General features: G+C 44.3%; 2 protein-coding genes across 4 annotated transcripts in view; one reads left to right on the top strand and one right to left on the bottom strand.

Moving 5' to 3' along the window:
* LOC129848886 (TOM1-like protein 2) overlaps window positions 1–12,633 on the bottom strand; it is a gene marked incomplete at its 3' end in the record, with an annotated part of 26,473 nt that extends 13,840 nt beyond the window's left edge. Inside the window, 2 exon segments of one of the 2 annotated variants that reach the window (XM_055915986.1) lie at window positions 265–349; window positions 12,543–12,633. In XM_055915986.1, the coding sequence (XP_055771961.1) occupies window positions 265–302 (38 nt within the window). 2 annotated transcript variants of the gene reach the window in all.
* Window positions 12,591–20,906, top strand: drc3 (dynein regulatory complex subunit 3). Of its 2 annotated transcripts, none has more exons than XM_055915988.1 (11): window positions 12,591–12,668; window positions 13,144–13,349; window positions 13,507–13,623; window positions 13,824–13,990; window positions 14,173–14,319; window positions 14,924–15,043; window positions 15,255–15,370; window positions 15,607–15,778; window positions 17,361–17,492; window positions 19,699–19,769; window positions 20,031–20,906. In XM_055915988.1, the coding sequence occupies exons 2-11, from the start codon at window positions 13,190–13,192 to the stop codon at window positions 20,230–20,232; spliced, it is 1,404 nt and encodes a 467-aa protein (XP_055771963.1). In that variant the 5' UTR covers window positions 12,591–12,668; window positions 13,144–13,189; the 3' UTR covers window positions 20,233–20,906. The 2 variants fall into 2 exon arrangements, with proteins under 2 accessions (XP_055771963.1, XP_055771962.1); XM_055915987.1 differs by having other exon boundaries at window positions 12,598–12,681.
* Window positions 20,907–23,590: the final 2,684 nt, after the last annotated feature.

Here is a 23,590-nt window from a genome sequence, read left to right as displayed (position 1 = left end):
AGTCAGTCAGTCAGTCAGTCATTCTTTCAGTCAGTCAGTCAGTCATTCTTTCAGTCAGTCAGTCAGTCATTCTTTCAGTCAGTCAGTCAGTCATTCTTTCAGTCAGTCAGTCAGTCATTCTTTCAGTCAGTCAGTCAGTCAGTCAGTCAGTCAGTCAGTCAGTCAGTCAGTCAGTCAGTCAGTCAGTCAGTCAGTCAGTCAGTCAGTGTCAGTCAACCAGTCAGGTGAAAGTGTTGGAGTATTCTGATGTAGTCTGTAGCTCACCCTTCCTCCGTCTCATTGATGATGTCACAGATCTCCATGTTGAGCGTCCAGTCCTCAGCCTGCAGGCCGCCATCCGTGGCCTTCTCTGGAAAAGACAACAGGAAGTAAACAAGCCTGCTCATTGGACCAAGGAGGACACTAAGTAGTAGGAAGTTTCCCCTAGACGAGCGGTGAGCAACACCTAACCCCATAGAAATAACCGGTACAGCCCAAAAAGGATGAACCACCCCTTTGGGACTGGTTCCGACCTAGGTTTCTTCCTTCTAGGGAGTTCTACCTGGTGCTTTCACTTCTGCTTATCCTGCTCTGTGGGGTCTAGGCTGGGCAGCTTGTGACAAATGCTGATGTAAAATAAATAAAATAAAATGAGGCCTAATTGATTGATTGACAAGATGGGAGATGTAAAACAGGTTTTATAACAGACCTAGAGTCAGTACTCTGCCAACCCACTGTCCACTAAGCCTTGGGCTATATTTCAGTCTGACTGCGCTGTGACCTGTCCCCTTACCTCAGCAAGCCGCACTAATTAGCCTAAACTCCATGGCTTATGTAACATTACTGTGGGCATGAGAAAAAGTTGTGTAACCAAGCACGTAAAAAAGAGATAACAGTAACAGGTTTTCTGTAATAAGCCAATCTCTCTGTCTTGACGTGTCTCATTTGATAACTGCAGTGTAGGCCTAGGCATTTTCAGATGTTAAAAATGCATTCTTCCTCCCTTCCTGGACGCAGGTTTGATGTCTGATGATCTAACATGCTCGGATAGGTGTGAGCAAGGCTTCCACTGTGGTGATTTCACCAATCACCTCATGTGTGATTCATTTTAACCTATTCAAACAGAATCATGGGTGTTCTCTGCATTGTCTTAGAGAGGAACGTAATGGAGGGAAACATGTGACAGGATTTGGGCTATTGGTTTTTCAACACAGTAACATTGAAGTTTTATAATGACATAATTGAGCTGACGTCTGGAAGTCCACTACCACTGGTGTCGACCAATTACCGTGCTGAATTCATCCCTCCATGAAACAGGATTAAAGAACTGTGTGTGTCCCACATGGAACACAATTCCCTTTGAGCCCTGGTCGAAAGTAGTGCACTACATTGGGAATGGGGTGTAATTTGGAACACAGACCTAGTCTCACTCCTATTCTTGGCTGGCAGAAAATAAGGAAACTGAGCCAGCAAGCGCTAAAGGTATTTAGAGTCAAAACACAGAGCTAAGAGTTAAAATGTTTAAAAGTTAGTCATGATGACTCGACTAGCTCTAGGTTAGCTCAGTCACTCAGAACATTTCTACCTCCAGCGCAGGGGCTCAGAGCAGTGTGGCATGCCCAGGCCAGGCACTTTTCTCTGGGGCTATGTGTCCTGTTCTGGCCTCTACCTCCCCTCTCCTTCCAACCCGTCAGATCACACAGTCTACCACTGAAGCCACTGTGTGTGAAGGACTAATGCTTTTGGTGTCTGTTTCTCTCCTTTCAAATCACACCCACACAGTATGAGAACACACACACTTTTCTTCTTTAATTTTTGTTTAACACACCACCTCTCTAATCTAAATATTACTCAAATAATGTATTTCCTGTGTACACAAAGACAGTATTCTGCTAACAACATGTCAGAACATGAGAAGCCAAGGTAAACAGCATGACACGGTGTTTAGCTGCTCAGGCCCAGTGTGTGAACAGCAGAGCATTAAGTGTTAAGTCTTAACCACTGCTATCTCCACTGGCACGACCCACGTAATCTCCTCAAGTGGATTGGAAAGCGGACAGGCAGGGAGAGAGAGGAAAAGAGGGAGGGAGAAAGAAGAAAATGAAAGGGAGAAGGAAAGGACCAGACCTAGTTAGGGCTGTTGTGGTCATGAGATTTTGTCCGATGTTGATTGGGAAGCAAATAATTGCCGGTCTCACGGTAATTGACCGTTAATTAACAAACACATTTAGCATCTCCTGGCTTCCTCACATAGCCTACAACTTGAAAGTCACGCGCTGTGTATGTATACCAATTAGGCTCTACACCCGTTGTAAAGCGGATGAATGTGCTTCATTTTAAGGCGTTATTTGTCCACTTTAGTTGTGATACAAACCTTAACAAAACATATAGGCCTGGGCTAGGCTACATGAGGTGTGTGACTATGATTTGAAAAAGTAGCACAAAAAAAGGCATGTGCTGTTTCTTGCCTTACTGCACACAAGCTGTGCATCTTTTACAAGTGATTTCACTACACCCGCAATAACATCTGCTAAATATGTGTTTGTGACCAATACAATTTGATTTGAGAAGTGATAATAGATCATTCACAAGTGGTAGGCTAATATTGTCAATAGAAAAGTTTGTGGTCATATGCACAACCTGAAAAACATAGGTGCTGGGCTAATAAAGGACTCTAGAATAGAACAAGAAGGCCTGCACATCTTTAAAGCTCCCAATTCACCGCTTTAATCTGAAATGAATCTTCATCAGGTCAAACACAGTGTTCACATCCCAAAATATACACATTTCACCTCACATTGTGGACATGACGCATGGTGGATGCAAAAAACATGTGTATCTCTAATAATTCAATGAGTACATGTAATGGTTCCAGAAAATAATATACCTTTAAAAAAATTACCAAGTGAGTAACCTGGAAGGCAAGACAAATCAAAGTAAAGTAAGATATTCAGGTAAGAAATGGTCTGATGTCAAACTCTTGGTTCAGACCTCTAGGAAACATCGTACACATGGTGAATCCAATACAATTCTCCTCTCAATAATAGATTATCAGTATCTCCGCCCCGCCTAGGAGTCTTAACATGTTCCATACCAATGTATCTCAAAGAGCTAATGTTGTGACAAGACTCCATGAAATGAGCAGCCAGAGTTTCTCTGGTCAAGGGCCCTGATATTACTCCTGTGTCCTGCTATGCTTATTTTCAGAGCTCATTGTGTTTTTTCCTACATAGCATAGACCACAAATACACTTGATCAGGTATATCATATGTTTTGTGGAACATGTAAAGATGCCCTTAATCTTAAAGGCCCGTAAAAGGGTGACTGAACATTGTGTATTTGTTCGTGAAGTTACATTTGGTGCATCCACCACATCTATAGTTACCGTCCGGGAACATTGTCTAGAAAGGTACTGCGTGGCACTGGTGGACGATCAGACCTCACCACCATGTGACTGGTGTTGGGGGCGCGTCTGAAGACTACCCTCGTGGGTTCTTTAAACATCTTTTCCAGTTGTGGATCAGTGCTCAAGATGTGCCAGTGTTTTTTAATAATGTGGTTGATCTGCTTACCAAGTGGGGAGTACTGAAGGAAGCATTGAATAATGTGGTTGATCTGTTTACCAAGTGGGGAGTACTGAAGGAAGCATTGAATAATGTGGTTGATCTGTTTACCAAGTGGGGAGTACTGAAGGAAGCCTTGAATGCGTTGGTCAGGATGGCGGAGAGGTTTGGGCGTGAGGCTGTCATCCTGGGTCATATTTTTATAACGTTCCCTTGCGTCATGCAGCCATTCCTCTGGGTAACCCCGCTGTCTGAAACGCTCATCCAGATGGTCGGTTTGTTTGAGGTAGTCACTCCGTGTACTACAAATCCTACGTATGCGACTGTATTGGCTAATGGAGAGGTTATTTTTTAGGGGTGTAGGGTGGAAGCTGTCTCCGCGTAATAGGGAATTTCTGTCAATCGGCTTCCTGTATAGATCCGTACTAAACCCCCCCCCCACAATTCATCTTACTTAAAATGTCAAGAAAACGTATTTCACAAGCAGTGAATTTCAAATGTTCACTGCTTGTATTGATGGAGGAGTGGAATCGATATAGATCCTCCGCTGTGCCTAAGAATAGAACGAATACGTCATCAATTAAGCGTTTCCAGAGTCTAATATGGTGCAAGAATGGATTATTAGGGCTGAAAATGACCTATTTCTGTGGCCTCCCGGGTGGCGCAGTGGTCTAGGGCACTGCATCGCAGCGCTAGCTGTGCCACCAGAGATTCTGTGTTCGCGCCCAGGCTCTGTCGCAGCCGGCCGCGACCGGGAGGTCCGTGGGGCGACACACAATTGGCCTAGAGTCGTCCGGGTTAGGGAGGGTTTGGCCGGTAGGGACATCCTTGTCTCATCGCGCTCCAGCGACTCCTGTGGTGGGCCGGGCGCAGTGCGCGCTAACCAAGGTCGCCAGGTGCACGGTGTTTCCTCTGACACATTGCTGCGGCTGGCTTCCGGGTTGGAGACTCGCTGTGTTAAGAAGCAGTGCGGCTTGGTTGGGTTGTGTTTCGGAGGACGCATGGCTTTCGACCTTCGTCTCTCCCGAGCCCGTACGGGAGTTGTAGCGATGAGACAAGATAGTAATTACTAGCGATTGGATACCACGAAATTGGGGAGAAAAAAGGGGATAACATTTTTTTTTTTTACATAATAAAAATTAAATGACCTATTTCTAAAAAATAAAAACACATTCAGATTGGCATAATTCGGTGCCATTTTACTACCCATAGCAGTTCCCTTCTGTTGAATGAACATGTCATTTTCAAACATGAAAAAGTTCTTCTTTTCACACAATTCTTCTTTTCAAACAATCTCAGCAAGCTACTGTGCCAGTGGGTCGTTGACTGAGATAATGTGCCATGGCTTCTAGGCCTCCCTGATTGAGGATATTAGTATACAGTGATTCAACGTCAAAGCAAGCCATAAGCATATCCCCATTCATATTGGGTGTTAATCATGTCCATAAAATTATGTACATATGCAAAGAAATCAACAAAAGCAGAAATATTTTCAGTCAATGGAGGCCACAATAGGTCTCCCTGGTGGCTTATCCAGTCGTTTTGTGGATTTTTGGTAAGGCATGAATGACGCTCCTGATTGGATAGTCTACTTTCATGAACTCATATTCTTTTAGCATAATGTCTCCACTTTCCATAAGAGACTTCAGCTTGCAGTGAATCTCATCTTTGAACAGTGGTGTAGGGTCACGTGACAATTTCTGAAAGAAAAAGTATTGTTCAATTGTCCCCAGATCTCATTCACATAGTCCTCACAGTTTAACAACACCACAACTCCGCCCTTGTCAGCATTATGCACTATCAAAGTGGAATCATTTTTTAAAACATCCAATGCTTGCCTCTGTACTTTAGGGAGATTATTGTAGACTGTATTCTTGTTTCTTAATCAAAATCTGAGACATATTTTTCCACCAATCTGCAGTATGTTTCTTGGGAGGGATTTTTGTATCTGGGTGGACAAAAAGTGGATTTTGCTCGAAAAGGGGTTTTCCTTCTATGGGAAATGTCATTCTCTATTTGATCACACCCATCAGACTATTCTTAATTTAATCTTGTCTTTACATATACTAAATAATATGTGTGAAATTTGTTTTGATTTAGAATGGACCATTATCATGCACCGATTTCGAAACAGTGGCAGAAAAAATTAAGTAATCTATCACTATTTAAGTGCAATGTAGGACACTTTTCCCATGGTTCATTTTCCTGCCAGCCAGGTAGGCTATACTCCTGTTGTAAAGATAGTCAATGTGCTTAATATTAGGAAAGTTGATGAATAAATATAGTAGGCCTTGCCTATAGAAAACTGATGGGATCCTCCTCTTTTTAAGAGGCCATCAAATCTCTTTTCTTACACAATTGCATAGCATACAGAAATGTTGCGCAACATGAGCTCACGTGAAATGTTTGATTCGATTTTCGATTACATTTGCATTGATGTCAGAGTGATTAGAGGGACAATAGAGTGCTGAGTACCAGGCAGTGAGCAAGTTTAGTAGGCTACTAATGACAATCAGCAGCATCAGCGCTTGGAGAAGGCTAATTACCGTGACTAAACGGTCATGTGGAATTTGACTGCCCTCATGACCAACGGTGTGGCGGTAATATGGTCACCTTAACAGCCCTATTCAGAGTCATCCTTTTTGAGGCCTCTATTCATGGAACAAGACAGACATTACAACCAGAGCTTTGCAAATAGAAGAGAGACTGATTGGGTGCGAGTTCAACCCAGGCTCCACCCCCAGACAGTGTCCCAGTGCCATGGAGTGAAACCAGTACAACCAGTCACGTGGCCACACAGGCGGGAGGCTGTGCCATCCACTGCCAACTCCACAAATCTCTGTTTCAGATCCCTCTTTTCTCACCGTCTGTCTTCCTCCCTCTCACTCCCTATTCCTCAATCCACTAATGCCTAGCTCTGAGATAAACATTTGAAATTGGCTCATGTATCCATGGTTACTGAACTATTCCTCTGTTTTATAGTCTTCTTTTCAACATCTCGTCATAGAGGGCTTATTACCAGAGAGTGCTCCAACCCATTAGGGACAAATCCATGGGCCTGCTAGCTACACTAACCCTTACACTAATGGAGATGGCAGTGCAGATTGTTCCGTTTCCTCCCGGATGTCTATCTGCTTTCCCTTTATGATGGTTCTCTGTCTCTTCAGCAGCTAAAAGGAAAGAGATGGAGTCAGCATCTAGGCCAACTGTACTCTGAGACAGAGTCGTTTCACTAGTATCAAACCTCAAGCCACACAATCCACACAATCCACACACACAATCCACCCACTGCAAATAAACACACCATCCACACATCCCAACATAAACATGCACACACACTGCAAACATAAACATACACTTGCTAACACACACAACATCCACCCAGCCTCTCTCTCTCTCATCCTGTCCACCCCCTGCCTGTCAGGCCACTTAAGGCAATGAGAAAGGACAATTAAGATTCACAATGCAAACCTCATCAGCAGGGTTGCTGCCTGTTCTGTTGCCCTGCCTCTGAGTGCTCTCCCATTTCCTCTGTGAGAAGTGAACCTGATCCCTTTCCCCTGTCCTGCTGCTGCTGTGGTGTTGGGTACCACTCTCACCACCAGCACTGTATCCACATGGACAGACAGAAGGCCTTTATGGACAGCACAGTACAGTGAGCACTCAACCAGAGAGATAACACACTGAGGCAGATGATTTAAAGCTAGTAGCTCCTAAAGATATTAAAGATCCACTCTGCTGCTCGCTGGGCACAGTGTGCAGTGACCTGAGCAGACCGCTCTCTGAGCTGACAATGATGATGATGGTAGTAGTGACTTAGCCTAGCTGGTGTGGTGATGTTCAGCGGTGGCCATCTAGGATGACTTGGCACCAAGCTGGCCGGGGAAGCAGGGCAGTGGGCAGGGGGCCACACCCTGGCCTGTAGGCTACACTCACAGCAATGAAAGACCCTTCTTCTGCACCTCCTCAGACCCACTTCCTTCTAGCCTGGTCCCAGATTGTGACCATGATGACCAATGGAGTTGATAAGGCAGCACAAATATATCTGGAACCAGGCTAACTTCCTTCCTCCAGAGTATACACATGATATGTTCCCATTCGATTTCACACAGATGCATGACTAGGGACTGAAACTGTGGCTATTATCAACTTCAGACATCGATATCTCATCTTCGGGAAAAAGCTATGCCTAACCATGAGAAACTGGACTGAATGCATGGGAAACTGTTTGTGCAATCTGCCTGGGTGACATCCTAGGAGATTCTCTGAGACAATGCAGAGAGGACAGCTTACCCCCCACCTTGTCTTCTGTCTAGTTTGTTAGGCTATACAAGATCTCAACTGCGCAGTAAGGATACAGTACTAAAGACCTTTATAACATAGGATAGTTATGGTTGTAGCTAAGGCCTTGAGCAGTAAGGATACAGTACTAAGGCCTAAAATTAACACCTGCGGGTAGATTTTGTCATTGGTGGGTAAAATGTCAATTTCACCAGCCACGTTGGCGGGTGGTCAGGGCTCCACAGTGCCAGCATTTCACTCGCATTTGTGAATAAAAAGTCAAGTTTGATCACATTTATAGTCAAATAAATGCTCCAGTAGCTTTTTTCAAAGTATTTCTGCCATTTTGTTTCATAGCTGGTAAATTAAGTCTATGCACTACGAATCCTATATAGCCTATTCCATCTTGCGCTGGAACACTGCCTGGCTGGGTGCATGCGAAGAACTGAGCAAAAGGTGAATTTTTTTAAGTTAATTTTTAGAAGCGCTTCGCGCAGGCATAAGAATTGGTCTAATTTACTTGACCCGAAAGTCTACTGAAGTGAGACTTGTCCTTGTCCATTTACATTGTGTTGTTCACAGGCTAGGTTGTTTTTCTATGTTTGAGTTTCAACTGCAAGGGAAGAGAAGACAACACCTCTCCTAGTCAGACTCACAGGCTCAAACATGACTCGAGTCGTGCTGCCACGGTAACCTCCCACCCTTAAATGGGCAGGGGAAAATGTTTGTCTCATCTGTGAAAGTTTGGTTTAATGACTCAGGTCACAAAAAAAATGAAATTAAACAATATAACACATTATTTCTTACGCATAATACATGTATTGTTTTAGAAACATTACAAAGCTTGCTCATCTGTTTTTTTTGTGTTTTGTTGGTATAATTTTAGCAGGGGGGAAAAATCTGAGTGGCTGGTAGATTTTTTATTATAAACTGAGTGGTTCGAGCTGATGCTGATTGGCTGAAAGCCGTGATTGGCTAAAAGCCTTGGTAAATCAGACGTATACCACGGGTATGACAAAACTTTTATTTGTACTGCTCTAATTACATTGGTAACCAGTTTATAATAGCAATAAGGTAACTCGGGTGTTTGTGGTATATTGCCAATAAGGGCAAGGGCTGTATCCAGCCACTCCGCGTTGCGTCATGCTTAAGAACAGCCCTTATCCGTGGTATATTGGCCATATACCACACCCCCTCGGGCCTCATTGTTTAAATCTACCTGCCACAGTGACTGGTGGACCAAAAAGTGAATTGTATGCCCTGTACAGTACTAAGATCTTCATAAAATAGAATAATGATGGTTGTAGCAACGGCCTTGAGCTGTAAGAATACTGTACAAAGACCTTTATAACATAGGATATTGATATGGTTGTAGCTAATGTCTTTATGAAACATTTATAGCCTAACTATTTTATCCACTGAGCCCTGGTTAGTATTCTGCCATGTTCCATTGTTCGTGCAATCGCCAATCCAATAGTTTTGCTGTAGATGTGCTGTTAGATAATCAGTGACTCTATCAATGAAGGACACAGTCCCTGCCTGAGGGTACATAGGCCCAGTAGAGTCCTACCTAGCCTCAGTCCAGTCCCATCCAATCATCACAACCACATCTTATCTCAGCCCAGCCACACTCACCTTCTGGCCAGACTACACTTTATCACAGACTCTGCACCACCTGGGGTTGGCAACAGTCCCTCGTATTACATTTTATATTATTAACCTTTATTTAACCTGGGGAACCGATTGAGACCAGGGTCTCATTTCCAATGGTGCCCTGAGAACAACAGTTGAAGCAATGTTAGGAACCATTCAACCAAATTACAGTTACAACATTTCAAATGAATTACATTACATTCAAAAGGGCAGTACTAACAAATATATACGATCAATAAAAACAAGAGCCCAAAATTCACCATTTTGGACCAAATAATCAAGTTTTAGAGTCAGAGACTCCCAGGCAACTATTTAAGAGACAATGATGCTTATGGAAATTATCACCAGTGATAAAACGCAAGGCTGAGTATATAGCCACAGAACTTAGAAGTCCACACTTGTTAAACAGCCCTCAAAAGCAGCAAGCCTATAACAACGCTATTTTTTTAATTTAACCTTTAACGTATAATATGGAGGTGCTATAGAAGTTGTCAAATAGCCTAGACCCCCCTCACCTAGAAGTGAAAAACTATTCCTGCTTTACCACATCTAGACCAATCCCAACCGCAGGGATCACTCAGTTATTATCCTTCTGTTATCTCCCAAATCACAGGCCGGAAGCAGGGCCTGGAGAAATGTTCACAGACTGAGCCAGTCTGTTGCAGGGGTAAACAAACTAGGCTAACTGAGCCTTAAGATATTATGACTGTGATTATAAAAGCCTTAGAGCTGTTCGTAAAGCTAACTGTCATGGTTATTAGTACAGTAGATAGAAGATCTATGCACACTACACAGTGGACCAAGCCTATCAAATCAGGCATTCCCTATCCATATATTTTGCGTGCCCTACTGTATAAGACCTCAGTATGAACCTAGCTCTGGTCCAGGGCATTATGTGTGGCTTACTGACGCTCACTCGCATGTGAAGCCATGGACCAGAGCTACTATAAACCATACAGACAGGGTGGAAAATAAAAGCCTGAAGGTAGTAACAGGTTAGGCTACACAAAATGCCACTTCCATTAGGTATTGGGCTAATCAGGAACACAGAAGAGCTTCTAACATGTTAATTTTCTTATGCCTTTAATGCCCATAAACACTTGTCAGTATTTCAGTCCAAATAAGCACTGTTGAAGCTCCTCGTCCCAATGACAGAGCAGGAAACTGCCCGGAAAAAGCTATGTCTTTAGGAGCTGCAGGAGGGAGGGCACTAAGGGGAAGGGGGAACTTTGAGGGAAGCTACAGGGGGATGTCAACTAGCTTCCTCATCACCATTCATTACAATCCCAACTAACCAAACTACTATCCTAACAACGGAGCCCATGGAAAGAAATTGGGCACGGTTTAGTGGCGGCAGGTAGCCTAGTGGTTAGAACGTTGAGCCAGTAACCGAAAGGTTTCTGGATCAAATCCCAAGCTGACAAGGTAAGAATCTGTTGTTCTGCCCCTGAACAAGGCAGTTAACCCACTGTTCCCTGGTAGGCCGTCACTGTAAATAAGAATTTGTTCTTAACCGACTTGCCAAGTTAAATAAAAGTTAAATAAAAATCTAGGTCAGCTGTGTTTGTGTAATCACAGAAAAGCTGGCAACATAGCCCCCTGTGGTTGACAATGCAAGTCTATCTTCTTGTAATAGAAGTGATTTACAATGACTCAGTGTTACTGACAATGAATCATCTTTGAAGGGTGTTTTGCTAATGTGTCATCAGTATTTGTGAGAAAGCTCATTGTGATTTGTCTGCCTTTTTTAGCATAGTCAAAGGTCAAATGACGTATCTTCCCGTTTATCCCCTTCCATTATCAATTTCATGCCTGTACCACTGAGTGTGTGTACGAGCTTAAAGAATACAGACCAACTGTTCGAATGTGAATTCATTAATTAGTTTAAAAGCACTAGTCAGTGTCATAAAAACACTAATTGGCAAATGAGACCGCACGTCGTCATTGATAAACAACTTCAACTGAAAAACTGTTACCCAGCTGTTGTATCATTGCATTTCAAAACAAAGGAGAATCCAGTAGAAAACTCCCTCGTGAAATAATTTCCCTTCATTTGGAGCAAATTTGTACTTTTCAGCAAATTTGCCACCCTGATTCCAGTTAGCTTTGCTAACGTTTGCATGGGCTAGCCACGAACCGATATTTATAAGGTTACTGTAGCTGGTCGATGATGCTACAGCTAGCTAGCTTAGCTCGCTTCTGAATGCCGTACAATAACACATGTAAGTCAACATTCAAACCTTACATTATGGCTTAATAAGACCTGATTAAACAGCATCTATAGCTGGTAACTTACCTAAGCACTGGCCCACAGGAGTGCTGTACGGATTGCCCAGTAAGAACTCCATCTTTGTGACAACAAACAATATCCACAGAATGACAGAAGCTGGAAGAGAGGCGCATTATCTGCAAGTCCCTCCCACTGAGCAACGACATTGGAAGATAAAACTGAGATATCAATCTGTATGGCTGAATTTATTGTCGATCAAAATTAGCAGCTATCCAGGGTATGTTCACCACCAACACTGCACAAGATCCAAGCCTTTGCTGGATGTGATCGATTTTAACGTTACTGTTCATGTTATGTATCCAGTCTGTTTCACAACCTGCAGTGATTGGGAGTCCCATAGGGCAGCGCACAATTGGCCCAGCGTCGTCCGGGTTTGGCCGGTGTAGGCCGTCATTGTAAATAATAATTTGTTCTTAAATTACTTGCCAAGTTAAATAAAGGTTACATTTAAAATATATATATATATATTTTAATATTAAAATAAAGTATTGTTGTTTGGGGAAATTACTTTAAACCTTTCCCTACAATCTGTACTATCAAACTATTGTTGTTGTTTGAGTAAATTGATTCTGAATATCCTGATCATTTCTAACATACTCCACTGGATGGGATAAACTAGCTAGATAAAATGTGGGTTACATGGCATCATTCAGGAAATCCTGACCAGTACTGCTCTGATCCTGACTAGAAGAGATAAACATTTATGATCCCCTTAATTCTAATAATTGTAATTTAAGTACATAATATTCACAAAGAAACCTCATAGTAATGCTTACATTGGTTCGCAAATCGCATATAGCATCTGTATCCTCCGTGAAACGGTTTAAAACTTTCCGTGTTCAATGAAGCCTAGTCCTGCTGCCTGGTTGCTAGGCAACAGTATACATCTTTGCGCAGCAGAAGTGAGTTTGAATGGTACGAGGCTGATAACATACATTTATTTTCAAATTACTTTGTTGTTTGGTTTTCTTGTGGTCTCTCAAAACAGCAGCTTGTGAGAGAGAGCAATCTGATACCTTTTTAATTGAGCAGAAATTAGGTTACTCAGCTCTGGCTTGTTGTGTTGTGTTGCTGCTGAAAAAGTACTAGCTAATATTAGCTAGCTAACGTTAAGTTACTGTACTATAGCTAGCTATATAAACGTTTGTTTACAATATTTATAGCTAGCCACCGTAGCTAACGTTCAGCGAGTTAACCTAGCATAAATACATTATACACAGTTTATGTTTATTTGTTATTGCAAAACAGCCACTCAACTCTACAAAGCACTGAGACTCACTGTTTATCAATCAGAAAAACATTTGTTAAACCTACAACCACCGCCAGACAGTGGTATTGAATACAGCATTTGATATTGAGCTGCCCTTCTCTCCACAGTAAGAGTACAGGGTAGAGAGTCAGGGGATCCAGAGACATTAGCAGGATGAGCAGGCTATATGATACCGCAGAGCCCAGTTTGGTGGACGAGGAGCTGCTGCAGAAGGCAGTGGAGGAGCAAGGCCCTCAAGACCAGGCTGGACAGATTGCCAAGGAGGAGGGCATCCAGTATGACGAAGTCTGCCAATTGCGCCTAGACTACAAGAGTAAGATATTTGACAGATGTTGATGTTCTTCATTCATTTGCATACGTTTTGGTGCAGGCATGTCATGTCCATTGTCCACAGAGAGAAGGGCAATAGTTGCAGTGGAAATAGTTTTTATTCCTTACTTTGTCCATATTTTTTACATTTTTGTCCATAGACATCCTGAAGATTGATCACCTGTGGCAGTTCACGTCTCTGACCAAGCTACAACTGGACAATAATGTCATTGAGAAGATTGAAGGACTGGGGCGCCTCACTAATCTGAAATGGCTAGGTAAGAAAGGTCTCTCATAGACCCTGAATATGTTCCACATACAGTAAATGTTAGACAGATAATGTATGTGTTAAACTGTATATAGCTAGATCAAGATGACTATATTGTTTTTCACTAAAAGACAAGCTCTTCACTGATACAAGGCTATTATGGCCTAATGACCAATATTTTCTTTCTCTCTATCTCCTCTTCTCCTCTAGATCTGTCCTTCAATAACATTGAGGGGATTGAGGGGTTGGATTCTCTGGTGAAGCTGGAAGACTTGAGTCTCTACAACAACAGAATCTCTGTCATTGAGAACATGGACACACTCCTAAATCTACACGTTCTCTCTATTGGGAACAACTTCCTGGCTCAGTTGGAAAATGTGAGTAACTTTCATACACTACCTACATTTATTGTTTATGTTTCAAATTATGAATGTAAACTCTCCAATTGTATACTGTAGACTATTTGTGACAAAATATGTTATTTTCATGGTATGGGCTGGTATTGCATGTTTGCTGGACACTGTAGGAATTGCAATCAACCATATCCTCTGATTCCCAGGTTATCTACCTCAGAAAGTTCAAGAACCTGCGCACTCTCAACCTAGCTGGAAACCCCATCTGCAAAGAGGACCGCTACAAGATCTTTGTTGCTGCCTACCTTCCAGAGTTGGTTTACTTGGACTTCAGGCTATTGGATGAACAAACAGTGAGTGACGGAATAGGGTGAAATTGCCCCTTGACACTGATATTGGGTCAGTCTTGTAATCCCCCCACTAATGGTTAAGGTTAGGATCGGGGAGGGGAAGCTGATCCTAGATCTGTACCTATTAGACAGGCACCTATTAGACAGGCACAGGAGAACTAATGGGCTGACAAGGTTGTACAGTATATACTGTATATGTGCTTGTATCCACACCAACATACCATAAGTCTTACAAAACACAAGTTTTTTTATGCCTAGGCTCAGGAACATTCCTGTCCTGATGAATTAAAGCGTTGATGTAAACGAGAGCATTACAAAACGGTTAGTCATGGATTACAAACGTTTCCCCTGGGAATCAGACAGCTGAATAAGCACCATACTAAAAGCAGAATCGCAAAACTGCTGAACTGCCATACCTTTACACATCCCATCCATATTGTAACCACAGATTTAAAGAAAACAGTTTCAAAGGTCTAGTTTATACATTTTTCTTCAAGCACTGCACTGGATATACCATTAGTTTGTATGAATACATGAATATCTTGCTTTTTTCTTACTCTACCAACCATTCGGGCAGGCATTGAACATTAAGTATTTCCTTATGTAGCGAGAGCAGGCGTTTGGAAAATACCAGTATGCCATTGAGGAGATGCGCCACAATGAGGCCCAGGAGAGAAGGGCGATGGACGCTAGGCAAGAGCAAGAGGACGAGCTGCAGTTGCACAGGGTAACCTACGAAAAACCTACATTCAGAGCAAAGCATACATTCTACATCCATGTGTGCATTGAGCTTGAAATCATTGGGCAACTCTGCCATCTACTGTTGCGTATGTGTGTGTGTGTGTGTGTGTGTGTGTGTGTGTGTGTGTGTGTGTGTGTGTGTGTGTGTGTGTGTGTGTGTGTGTGTGTGTGTGTGTGTTTGTCTTCCCTACCTACAGGATGCCTTTGTGGAGCTCTTGAACGGCCCATATCTGTTTGACAGCATGTACGCAGATGATGCAGAGGCAGCCAAGCTGGCCTACCTCCCCGGAGTGTCTGTACTACTAGAGACATATCCTTCTCCATACTCTGTTCTCTCAGTGTCAGTCTATTTGGAGCATGCCTTCTCCCTTCGACAACTGGCCCTTGATTTGATGGATGGCTAAAAGCAGATGCAGGTGAAATAATAGTAGAATGATATATCTTGTTGTAAGATAGGGATTTCAAGGAGAGAAAAAAAATGGGGAAAAACACAAGTCGATTATTCTACTATTGCATCGAAGGCTCCTTCCTTGACTCTGTTCCTACATACAAGAGCCACCTGGTGGCGCTGTGTGTGCAGGTGTTTGAGATTGGCTTGGCACAGCGCAGCCGGAGGGAAGACGAGGTCAAGTCCTTCTTTGACTGTTCCAGAGAAGCCGTGGACGACAACCAGCAGAGAGCAGCACAGATCGCTGCAGACTTTGAGAAAGCCAGGAGACAGGTGCATCATGGGACTGTAGCTTTTACGGTCATGTCAAGAAGGGATGCCGCTAATGTCAAAGTGACGTCAAAACATGCATATCCGAGCAGCGTCGGGGAGAATTTTGCATTTTTGCTAACAATAATGCTTTTTCTAACCTTAACCTAATTCTCTTAACCTGCTACATTGATTCTCCTAACCTGCTGCGTAAGTTCTCATAACATGCTACGAAGAGTAACTTCTGATATTAGCGGCATTCCATCTAGTCAAAACCGGCTTTCCCTCGCACTGACAGTGAAATGGTCACGTTTGAGAGCATCAGTTCAGCGCAGACTGACAGATCTACAAATCTTAATGAGTAGACCTGTCACGATCGTCTAAGGTGGAAACAGTAGACCAAGGTGCAGCGTGGTGAGCGTACATACTTCTTTATTTTAAGATGTCACCAACAAAACAATAAACATCAAACCGAAACCGTGCCGCCAATGTAGTGCTCACAGGCAACTATACATGGACAACTACCCCCAAATACAGGTGGGAAAAAGGCTACCTAAGTATGGTTCTCAATCAGAGACAACGATAGACAGATGCCTCTGATTGAGAACCACACCCGGCCAAACACCAAGAAATACAAATCATAGAAAAAGGAACATAGAATGCCCACCCAAATCACACCCTGACCAAACCAAAATAGAGACATAAAAAGCTCTCTACGGTCAGGGCGTGACAAGACCAATTGGCAAGTCTAATTGGAAACTGGTATAATTACCGCTCTTCCCTGCCCATGAAACCTTTATCAATATCTAAAAGCTTTAAAAAATCCCAAATTAGCACTCCTACTCTGAAATGCTTTATTATAATAATAATAATAGATTTCATTTATTTTGCACTTTTCATTATACAGTTAATCTCAAAGATGATAAAAAAAAAAAAGAAAGTACATGGAGTTCTTGGGCTGGACAATGGTCTTCAAAAGAGGCTAAATATGAATATGGCACATAGAATTCAACTGACTCCTATCGGCCCCATCTCTATCGAGGGATATAAGTGTCAAAATACATTTCATATTAATTATTTTGGAACAAATATTACGTATTTAATCTATTTATATGCACTGAATATCTTCTTGGCCACACATAGATAATGTAAGAGCCATGTTCTTTAGAGAGTTTGGCAATTGAGGTTTTCTGCATGATGTGCATTTGCATGACACTACAACATTCTATGGCAGCCATGGTAGCGCTGCATTCAAATAACATGGGGAATATAATGTCTAGAAGGAGCATTGTGATGTATTTACATGAAACTTTCTAATTCTATGGCAGCTATGTTAGCGCCCCATTAATATTACATGGGAATATTTGAATAATGCTCTGTAACTGAATGTCTAGAATAAGAACAATATTCAAAAATATGACTGAAATATATGGCTCTGGATAATGGTATAACAAACTGCTGAAATACAAACATGATAGCAACAGTTTAACAAAAACTGTGCTATTTTTATCGTTTCAAATCCACTGTACATAAATCTTACAAATCACAAAAAGATCATGCAAATCACACGTAAATGTTGTGTATCTCCACGTGGCCACACACACAGGTGATGTCTGAGATGCAGCAGGCCACAGACACACGTCTCCTGGAGGCCCAGCTGAACCACTGCAGCGAGGAGATTAACCAGCTCTGTGACAGCCTCATGACCCAGGAGCTGCAGCTAGTCGACCAGCTGGAGGTGTGTGTGTGTCTGTCTGTGTGTTGTTAAGATCTACATTCTTGGTCGCCCTTAAATCTGAACTGAATAACTTCCAAGAGCTTAGGAGTAGAGGTTTTTACAGATCCACCTGTACTCATACCAGATACCCGATCTGGGACCCGAGTAGGGGTGGATCCAGAATTCTAAATAATGTCACGGGTCTGGGTCGGATCTCATATGATTGTCACGGGTCTCGGGTATGTGTCCTTTTTTGTAATTTTTTTTAATTACATTTTTTACTTTGACCCCTTTTACTCCCCAATATCGTGATATCCAATTGGTATTTACAGTCTTGTCCCATCGCTGCAACTCCCCTACAGACTCGGGAGAGACAAAGGTCGAAAGCCATGCGTCCTCCAAAACACGACCCTGTCAAGCCGCACTGCTTCTTGACACACTGCTCACTTAACCCGGAAGCCAGCCACACCAATGTGTCGGAGGAAACACTGTCCAGCTGGTGACCGAAGTTTCCCTGCCGCCACAAGGAGTCGCTAGAGCGTGATTGGACAAGGAAATCCAGGCCGGCCAAACCCTCCCCTAACCCAGACAATGCTCCCGGTCACGGCTGGCTTTGACACAGCCTGGGATCAAACCCGGGTCTGTAGTGACGCCTCGAGCACTGCGATGCAGTGCCTTAGAGAGCTGTGCCACTCGGGAGGCCTTGGGTCTGTGTCATTTTAACTGACTTGTCTGGAAGGACCCGTACAGAGCCGAACGTGACTGCTGCAGTAGTTGTTGTTGTTGACCAATCATTAGTCATCAAAGCGTCAATAGGCTACAGTCATATAGCCTCTGTGTGTTGCAAAAGTTAGGAGGTATGTAATCATTGGGAGATGGAATTAAAATGACAGAATTAAAAGTTAAAGGAGAAGGATAGGCTACAACGACCAAGAACCAACAGGTAGACTACTACTTAATATTATGAATGGAGTTGTTGTTAATCAAATCAAATCAAAGTGCATTTGTCACGTGCACCGAATACAACAGGTGTAGACCTTACAGTGAAATGCTTACTTACAGGCTCTAAGCAACAATGCAATTTCAAAAAAAATATATATATAATATTTATATATATATATATATATATATATATATATATAAACAAATTAAAGATGAGAAAGCACATGCACTGCATCCTCAATTACCCTAGCTAGCTAATGTTAGCTAACTTAACTAGCTAGCTTCTCCAGGTTTGATGCAGTCAAAACAGGTACTGTGTAATCATATTGGATGATAAATAACCTAGCTATGGCAGCTATTTGTTTACTATAGTGCGTTTTGGCTTGTTGGTTGTTTGCTGTCTGTCGTCTCTCCCTCCCAGCTCCCTGTGTCACTCCCTCACAGCGGCACCTTTCTCTTCTTCCTCTCGCGCTTTATCAGCTCTGGTTAATAAAGGCGCTTAAAAAATGGGTCTCCATATAAAAAATATAAAAAATGTATGCATATTGGGTCTGGGTGGGAAAGCCCAAGGTCCATATCAGAACAGGTCCAACTTCTTTTGGCCCGTGAAGACCTGTAGTTAGGAGGCCCCATAACGCAGAAACTGTTATCCGAGGTGACCTCTAGATGACCTCTCTGAGGCCAAGTGCCAATGGCTATAAATTCAGCCATCGGGAGTTTCAAATGATAGAGACGTTTAATATGCGGCTCACTCTGACCCAAGTGGTCTCGACAACATTGATTTATGTTGTGACCAGGGGCCCGGAACACTTGGAGAACCAACAGATAAGCAAGAGTATTTATGCTTGCCTGCCCTTGAGGAAGTTGGCAGATTGCTACAAACCTCTCAGAGGAACATGTCTGTCTCCCCATATGCATATGTCTGTCTGTCTGTCTGTCTGTCTGTCTGTCTGTCTGTCTGTGTCTGTCTGTTAAACCTTTAAATATAGAAGCCATTCGCCTTATCTTTGGGTACAGCATTTTCCACACCTTGAGAAAATCAATTATTCCCGAGTGTGTGTGTGTGTGTATATGTGTGTGTGTGTGTGTGTGTGTGCGTGTGTGTGTGTGCACGGTTGATGTATATTATAGTACACGTGCAAGAGTTCATATGGAAACTCTCATTTAGAAATGTCTGGAGTGGTTAATTAATTCATTTTTATTTTCCATTTGATATCAAAACACACATTTCAATTTGAGATACGTTATTCATATGTCAATAACTATTCTCCTTTTTTTTCCATAGGACATAATCAAAGATTTTGAGAGGAACATTTCAGACATGGTTGCCGGATTCATTGAAGTTGTTCAAGGAATATATCCTTTGCTACCTTAGGTATTTATTTCAATATAACTACACATTGCATGTGTATTATAATGGTGTTACAGTGCACTGATGCAGTTATTCAAATCAGGGTCTGTATGTACCAAGCGTCTCAGAGTTAGAGTGCTGATTTAGGATCAGTTTTCCAATTAATAAGATGACATGGACAGGGAGGACCTGATCAGCACTCCTACTCTGACACGCTTGATATACAGTGTACAGCCTCAGACAAATTCTCCTTGACACAGACCCACTTTCGCCCAGTGCCGAGACTTAGAGAACCACCATCACGAGAAGCTACTGGAAATCGCTGTGGCAACCCTGGAGCGAGTGGCCAAGAATGAGCTGGAGGAGGATATGCCAGATGATGTCCGAATGGTCAGTGTCAGAAAGGCCCTGTGTCTACAGCAAATCCTACAGGCCATGGTCAAAAGTAGTGTACTATATAGGGAATAGGTGGCTATTTGAGACGCAGCCTAAATAGTGTTTCCCTACCCCTCTCAACCCTGTCTCTTATCTCCACAAACATTTTCAAATATTGTCAAAGACTCCAGCAACTCAAATCATAGACTGTTCTCTCTGCTACCGCACGGCAAACTGTACCAGAGTGCCAAGTCTGGGATCAAAGGGCTCCTACCCCCAAGCCATAAGACTGCTAAATAGTTAACTAAATAGCTACCTGGACTATCTGCATTGACCCTTTTTGCACTAACTCTTTTTAACTCTATGCACACACACTGGACTCTACCCACACACTCACACATACTTACACTGACACTCCAAAACATACAGTGCATTCAGAAAGTATTCAGACCGCTTGACTTTTTCCACATTTCGTTATGTTACAGCCTTATTATAAAATGGATTCAATTATTTTTGTCCCTCATCAATCTACACACAATATTCCATAATGACAAAGCAAAAACTGTTTTTTAGACAGATCCTCTCAAGCTCTGTCAGTTTGGATGGGGAGCGTCGCTGCACAGCTATTTTCAGGTCTTTCCAGAGATGTTTGGTCGGGTTCAAATCTGGGCTCTGGCTGGGCCACTCAAGGACATTCAGAGACTTGTCCCGAAGCCACTCCTGCGTTGTCTTGGCCTCCCCAGGAGAAGCCTTCTCCCAGTCTGTGTCACGCCCTGGCCTTTGTATTCTTTGTTTTCTTTATTATTTTAGTTATGTCAGGGTGTGACATGGGGAATGTTTGTGTTTTGTCTCGTTTTGGGTGGTTATATGGAAAAGGGGGGTGTTGGGTTTAGAGTATGGGTTTGTGTTGAGTGAGTGTTTCTAGGTATGTCTATGGTTGAGTGAATGTTCTAGGTATGTCTATGGCTGCCTGAGTGGTTCTCAATTAGAGACAGATGTCTTTCATTTGTCTCTGATTGGGAGCCATATTTTAGGCGGCCATAGGCATCAGGTTTTTGTCGGGTCATTGTCTAGGTCTGTGTCTGTGTCTAGGTTGCATGTTTGCATTTTGTTTCGGTGATAGCTTCACGGTCGTCTATTTGTTGTTTTGCTTCGTTCGTTTTCTCCTAAATAAAGAGAAGATGTATTTTTTACATGCTGCGCCTTGGTCCTCTCTCTCTCCCATGGTCGATCGTGACAGAATGACCCGACCACTCAGGACCAAGCAGCGTGAAAGGAGGGAGCCAGAGCCCGTTGTGCAGATACTGGAGGTGAGCAATGGGAAGGATACAGAAACTGTTAAGGATTTATTGAGGAGTTTGGAGGAGAGTGAAAAGAGGGAGCTGCTGTGTTGGTGCGTGAGGCACAACATCCACCCGACAGAGCGTGTGCGGGATGTGATGTTACCTGAGTCAGCTCTTCAGGCTCGTCCTGAGTTGCGTGCTAACCGTCTGGGAATGACAGTTCCACGAACCAGGCCTCCTGTGTGCATTCCTAGTCCTACACCTCCTGTAACACCTTCCCGTCCCAGCCCGGTACCACCAGTTCCGGCACCACGCCCCAGGATTCCAGGTTGTCTCCAGAGCCCTGTTCGCATTGTTGCTTCTCCCCGCACTCGCCCTGAGATGCGTGCCCTCATCCCGGTACCACCTGTGCCGGTACCACGCACTAGGCCTATAGTGCGCTTTGAGAGCCCAGTGTGTCCTGTTGCTGCTCCCCGCACTAGCCCGGAGATGTGTGTCCCCAGCCCGGTACCACCAGTTCCGGCACCACGCACGAGGCCTAATGTGCGTATCCAGGGCCAGTATGCCCTGTTCCTTCTCCCCGCACTAGCCTTCAGGTGCGTGTCCCCAGCCCGGTACCACCAGTTCCGGCACCACGCACCAGGCCTATAGTGCGCCTCAGCCGGCCAGAGATATCCGTCTACCCAGTGCCATCTGAGTCATCCGTCTACCCAGTGCCATCTGAGTCATCCGTCTACCCAGTGCCATCTGAGTCATCCGTCTACCCAGTGCCATCTGAGTCATCCGTCTACCCAGTGCCATCTGAGTCATCCGTCTACCCAGTGCCATCTGAGTCATCCGTCTACCCAGTGCCATCTGAGTCATCCGTCTACCCAGTGCCATCTGAGTCATCCGTCTACCCAGTGCCATCTGAGTCATCCGTCTACCCAGTGCCATCTGAGTCATCCGTCTACCCAGTGCCATCTGAGTCATCCGTCTACCCAGTGCCATCTGAGTCATCCGTCTACCCAGTGCCATCTGAGTCATCCGTCTACCCAGTGCCATCTGAGTCATCCGTCTACCCAGTGCCATCTGAGTCATCCGTCTACCCAGTGCCATCTGGGTCATCCGTCTACCCAGTGCCATCTGGGTCATCCGTCTACCCAGTGCCATCTGGGTCATCCGTCTACCCAGTGCCATCTGGGTCATCCGTCTACCCAGTGCCATCTGGGTCATCCGTCTACCCAGTGCCATCTGCGTCATCCGTCTACCCAGTGCCATCTGCGTCATCCGTCTACCCAGTGCCATCTGCGTCATCCGTCTACCCAGTGCCATCTGAGTCATCCGTCTACCCAGTGCCATCTGAGTCATCCGTCTACCCAGTGCCATCTGAGTCATCCGTCTACCCAGTGCCATCTGAGTCATCCGTCTACCCAGTGCCATCTGAGTCATCCGTCTACCCAGTGCCATCTGAGTCATCCGTCTACCCAGTGCCATCTGAGTCATCCGTCTACCCAGTGCCATCTGAGTCATCCGTCTACCCAGTGCCATCTGAGTCATCCGTCTACCCAGTGCCATCTGAGTCATCCGTCTACCCAGTGCCATCTGAGTCATCCGTCTACCCAGTGCCATCTGAGTCATCCGTCTACCCAGTGCCATCTGAGTCATCCGTCTACCCAGTGCCATCTGAGTCATCCGTCTACCCAGTGCCATCTGAGTCATCCGTCTACCCAGTGCCATCTGAGTCATCCGTCTACCCAGCGCCATCTGAGCCGTCAGCCAGCCATGACCAGCCCGAGCCGTCAGCCAGCCATGACCAGCCCGAGCCGTCAGCCAGCCATGACCAGCCCGAGTCGCCCGCCAGCCATGAGCAGCCAGAGCCTTCCGCCAGCCATGAGCAACCAGAGCCTTCCGCCAGACCGGATCGGCCGGAGCCTTCCGCCAGACCGGATCAGCCGGATCCGTCAGCCAGCCATGAGCAGCCGGAGCCGTCAGCCAGCCATGAGCAGCCGGAGCCGTCCGCCAGCCATGACCAGCCGGAGCCGTCCGCCAGCCATGACCAGCCGGAGCCGTCCGCCAGCCATGACCAGCCGGAGCCGTCCGCCAGCCATGACCAGCCGGAGCCGTCCGCCAGCCATGACCAGCCGGATCCGTCCGCCAGCCATGACCAGCCGGATCCGTCAGTCAGC

Source organism: Salvelinus fontinalis, unplaced genomic scaffold (genome assembly GCF_029448725.1).
Source record: "Salvelinus fontinalis isolate EN_2023a unplaced genomic scaffold, ASM2944872v1 scaffold_1257, whole genome shotgun sequence".
NCBI classification, from domain to species: domain Eukaryota; kingdom Metazoa; phylum Chordata; class Actinopteri; order Salmoniformes; family Salmonidae; genus Salvelinus; species Salvelinus fontinalis.
This window is presented reverse-complemented; position numbering and strand designations above follow the sequence as displayed.

Bases quoted from the DNA above. Each gene is read 5' to 3' on its own strand.
- drc3 (XM_055915988.1), top strand. From the start codon at position 13,190: ATGAGCAGGCTATATGATACCGCAGAGCCCAGTTTGGTGGACGAGGAG. The intron at 13,624-13,823 runs GTAAGAAAGGTC...CTTCTCCTCTAG, and splicing joins CACTAATCTGAAATGGCTAG to ATCTGTCCTTCAATAACATT. The intron at 15,779-17,360 runs GTGCATCATGGG...CCACACACACAG, and splicing joins TTGAGAAAGCCAGGAGACAG to GTGATGTCTGAGATGCAGCA.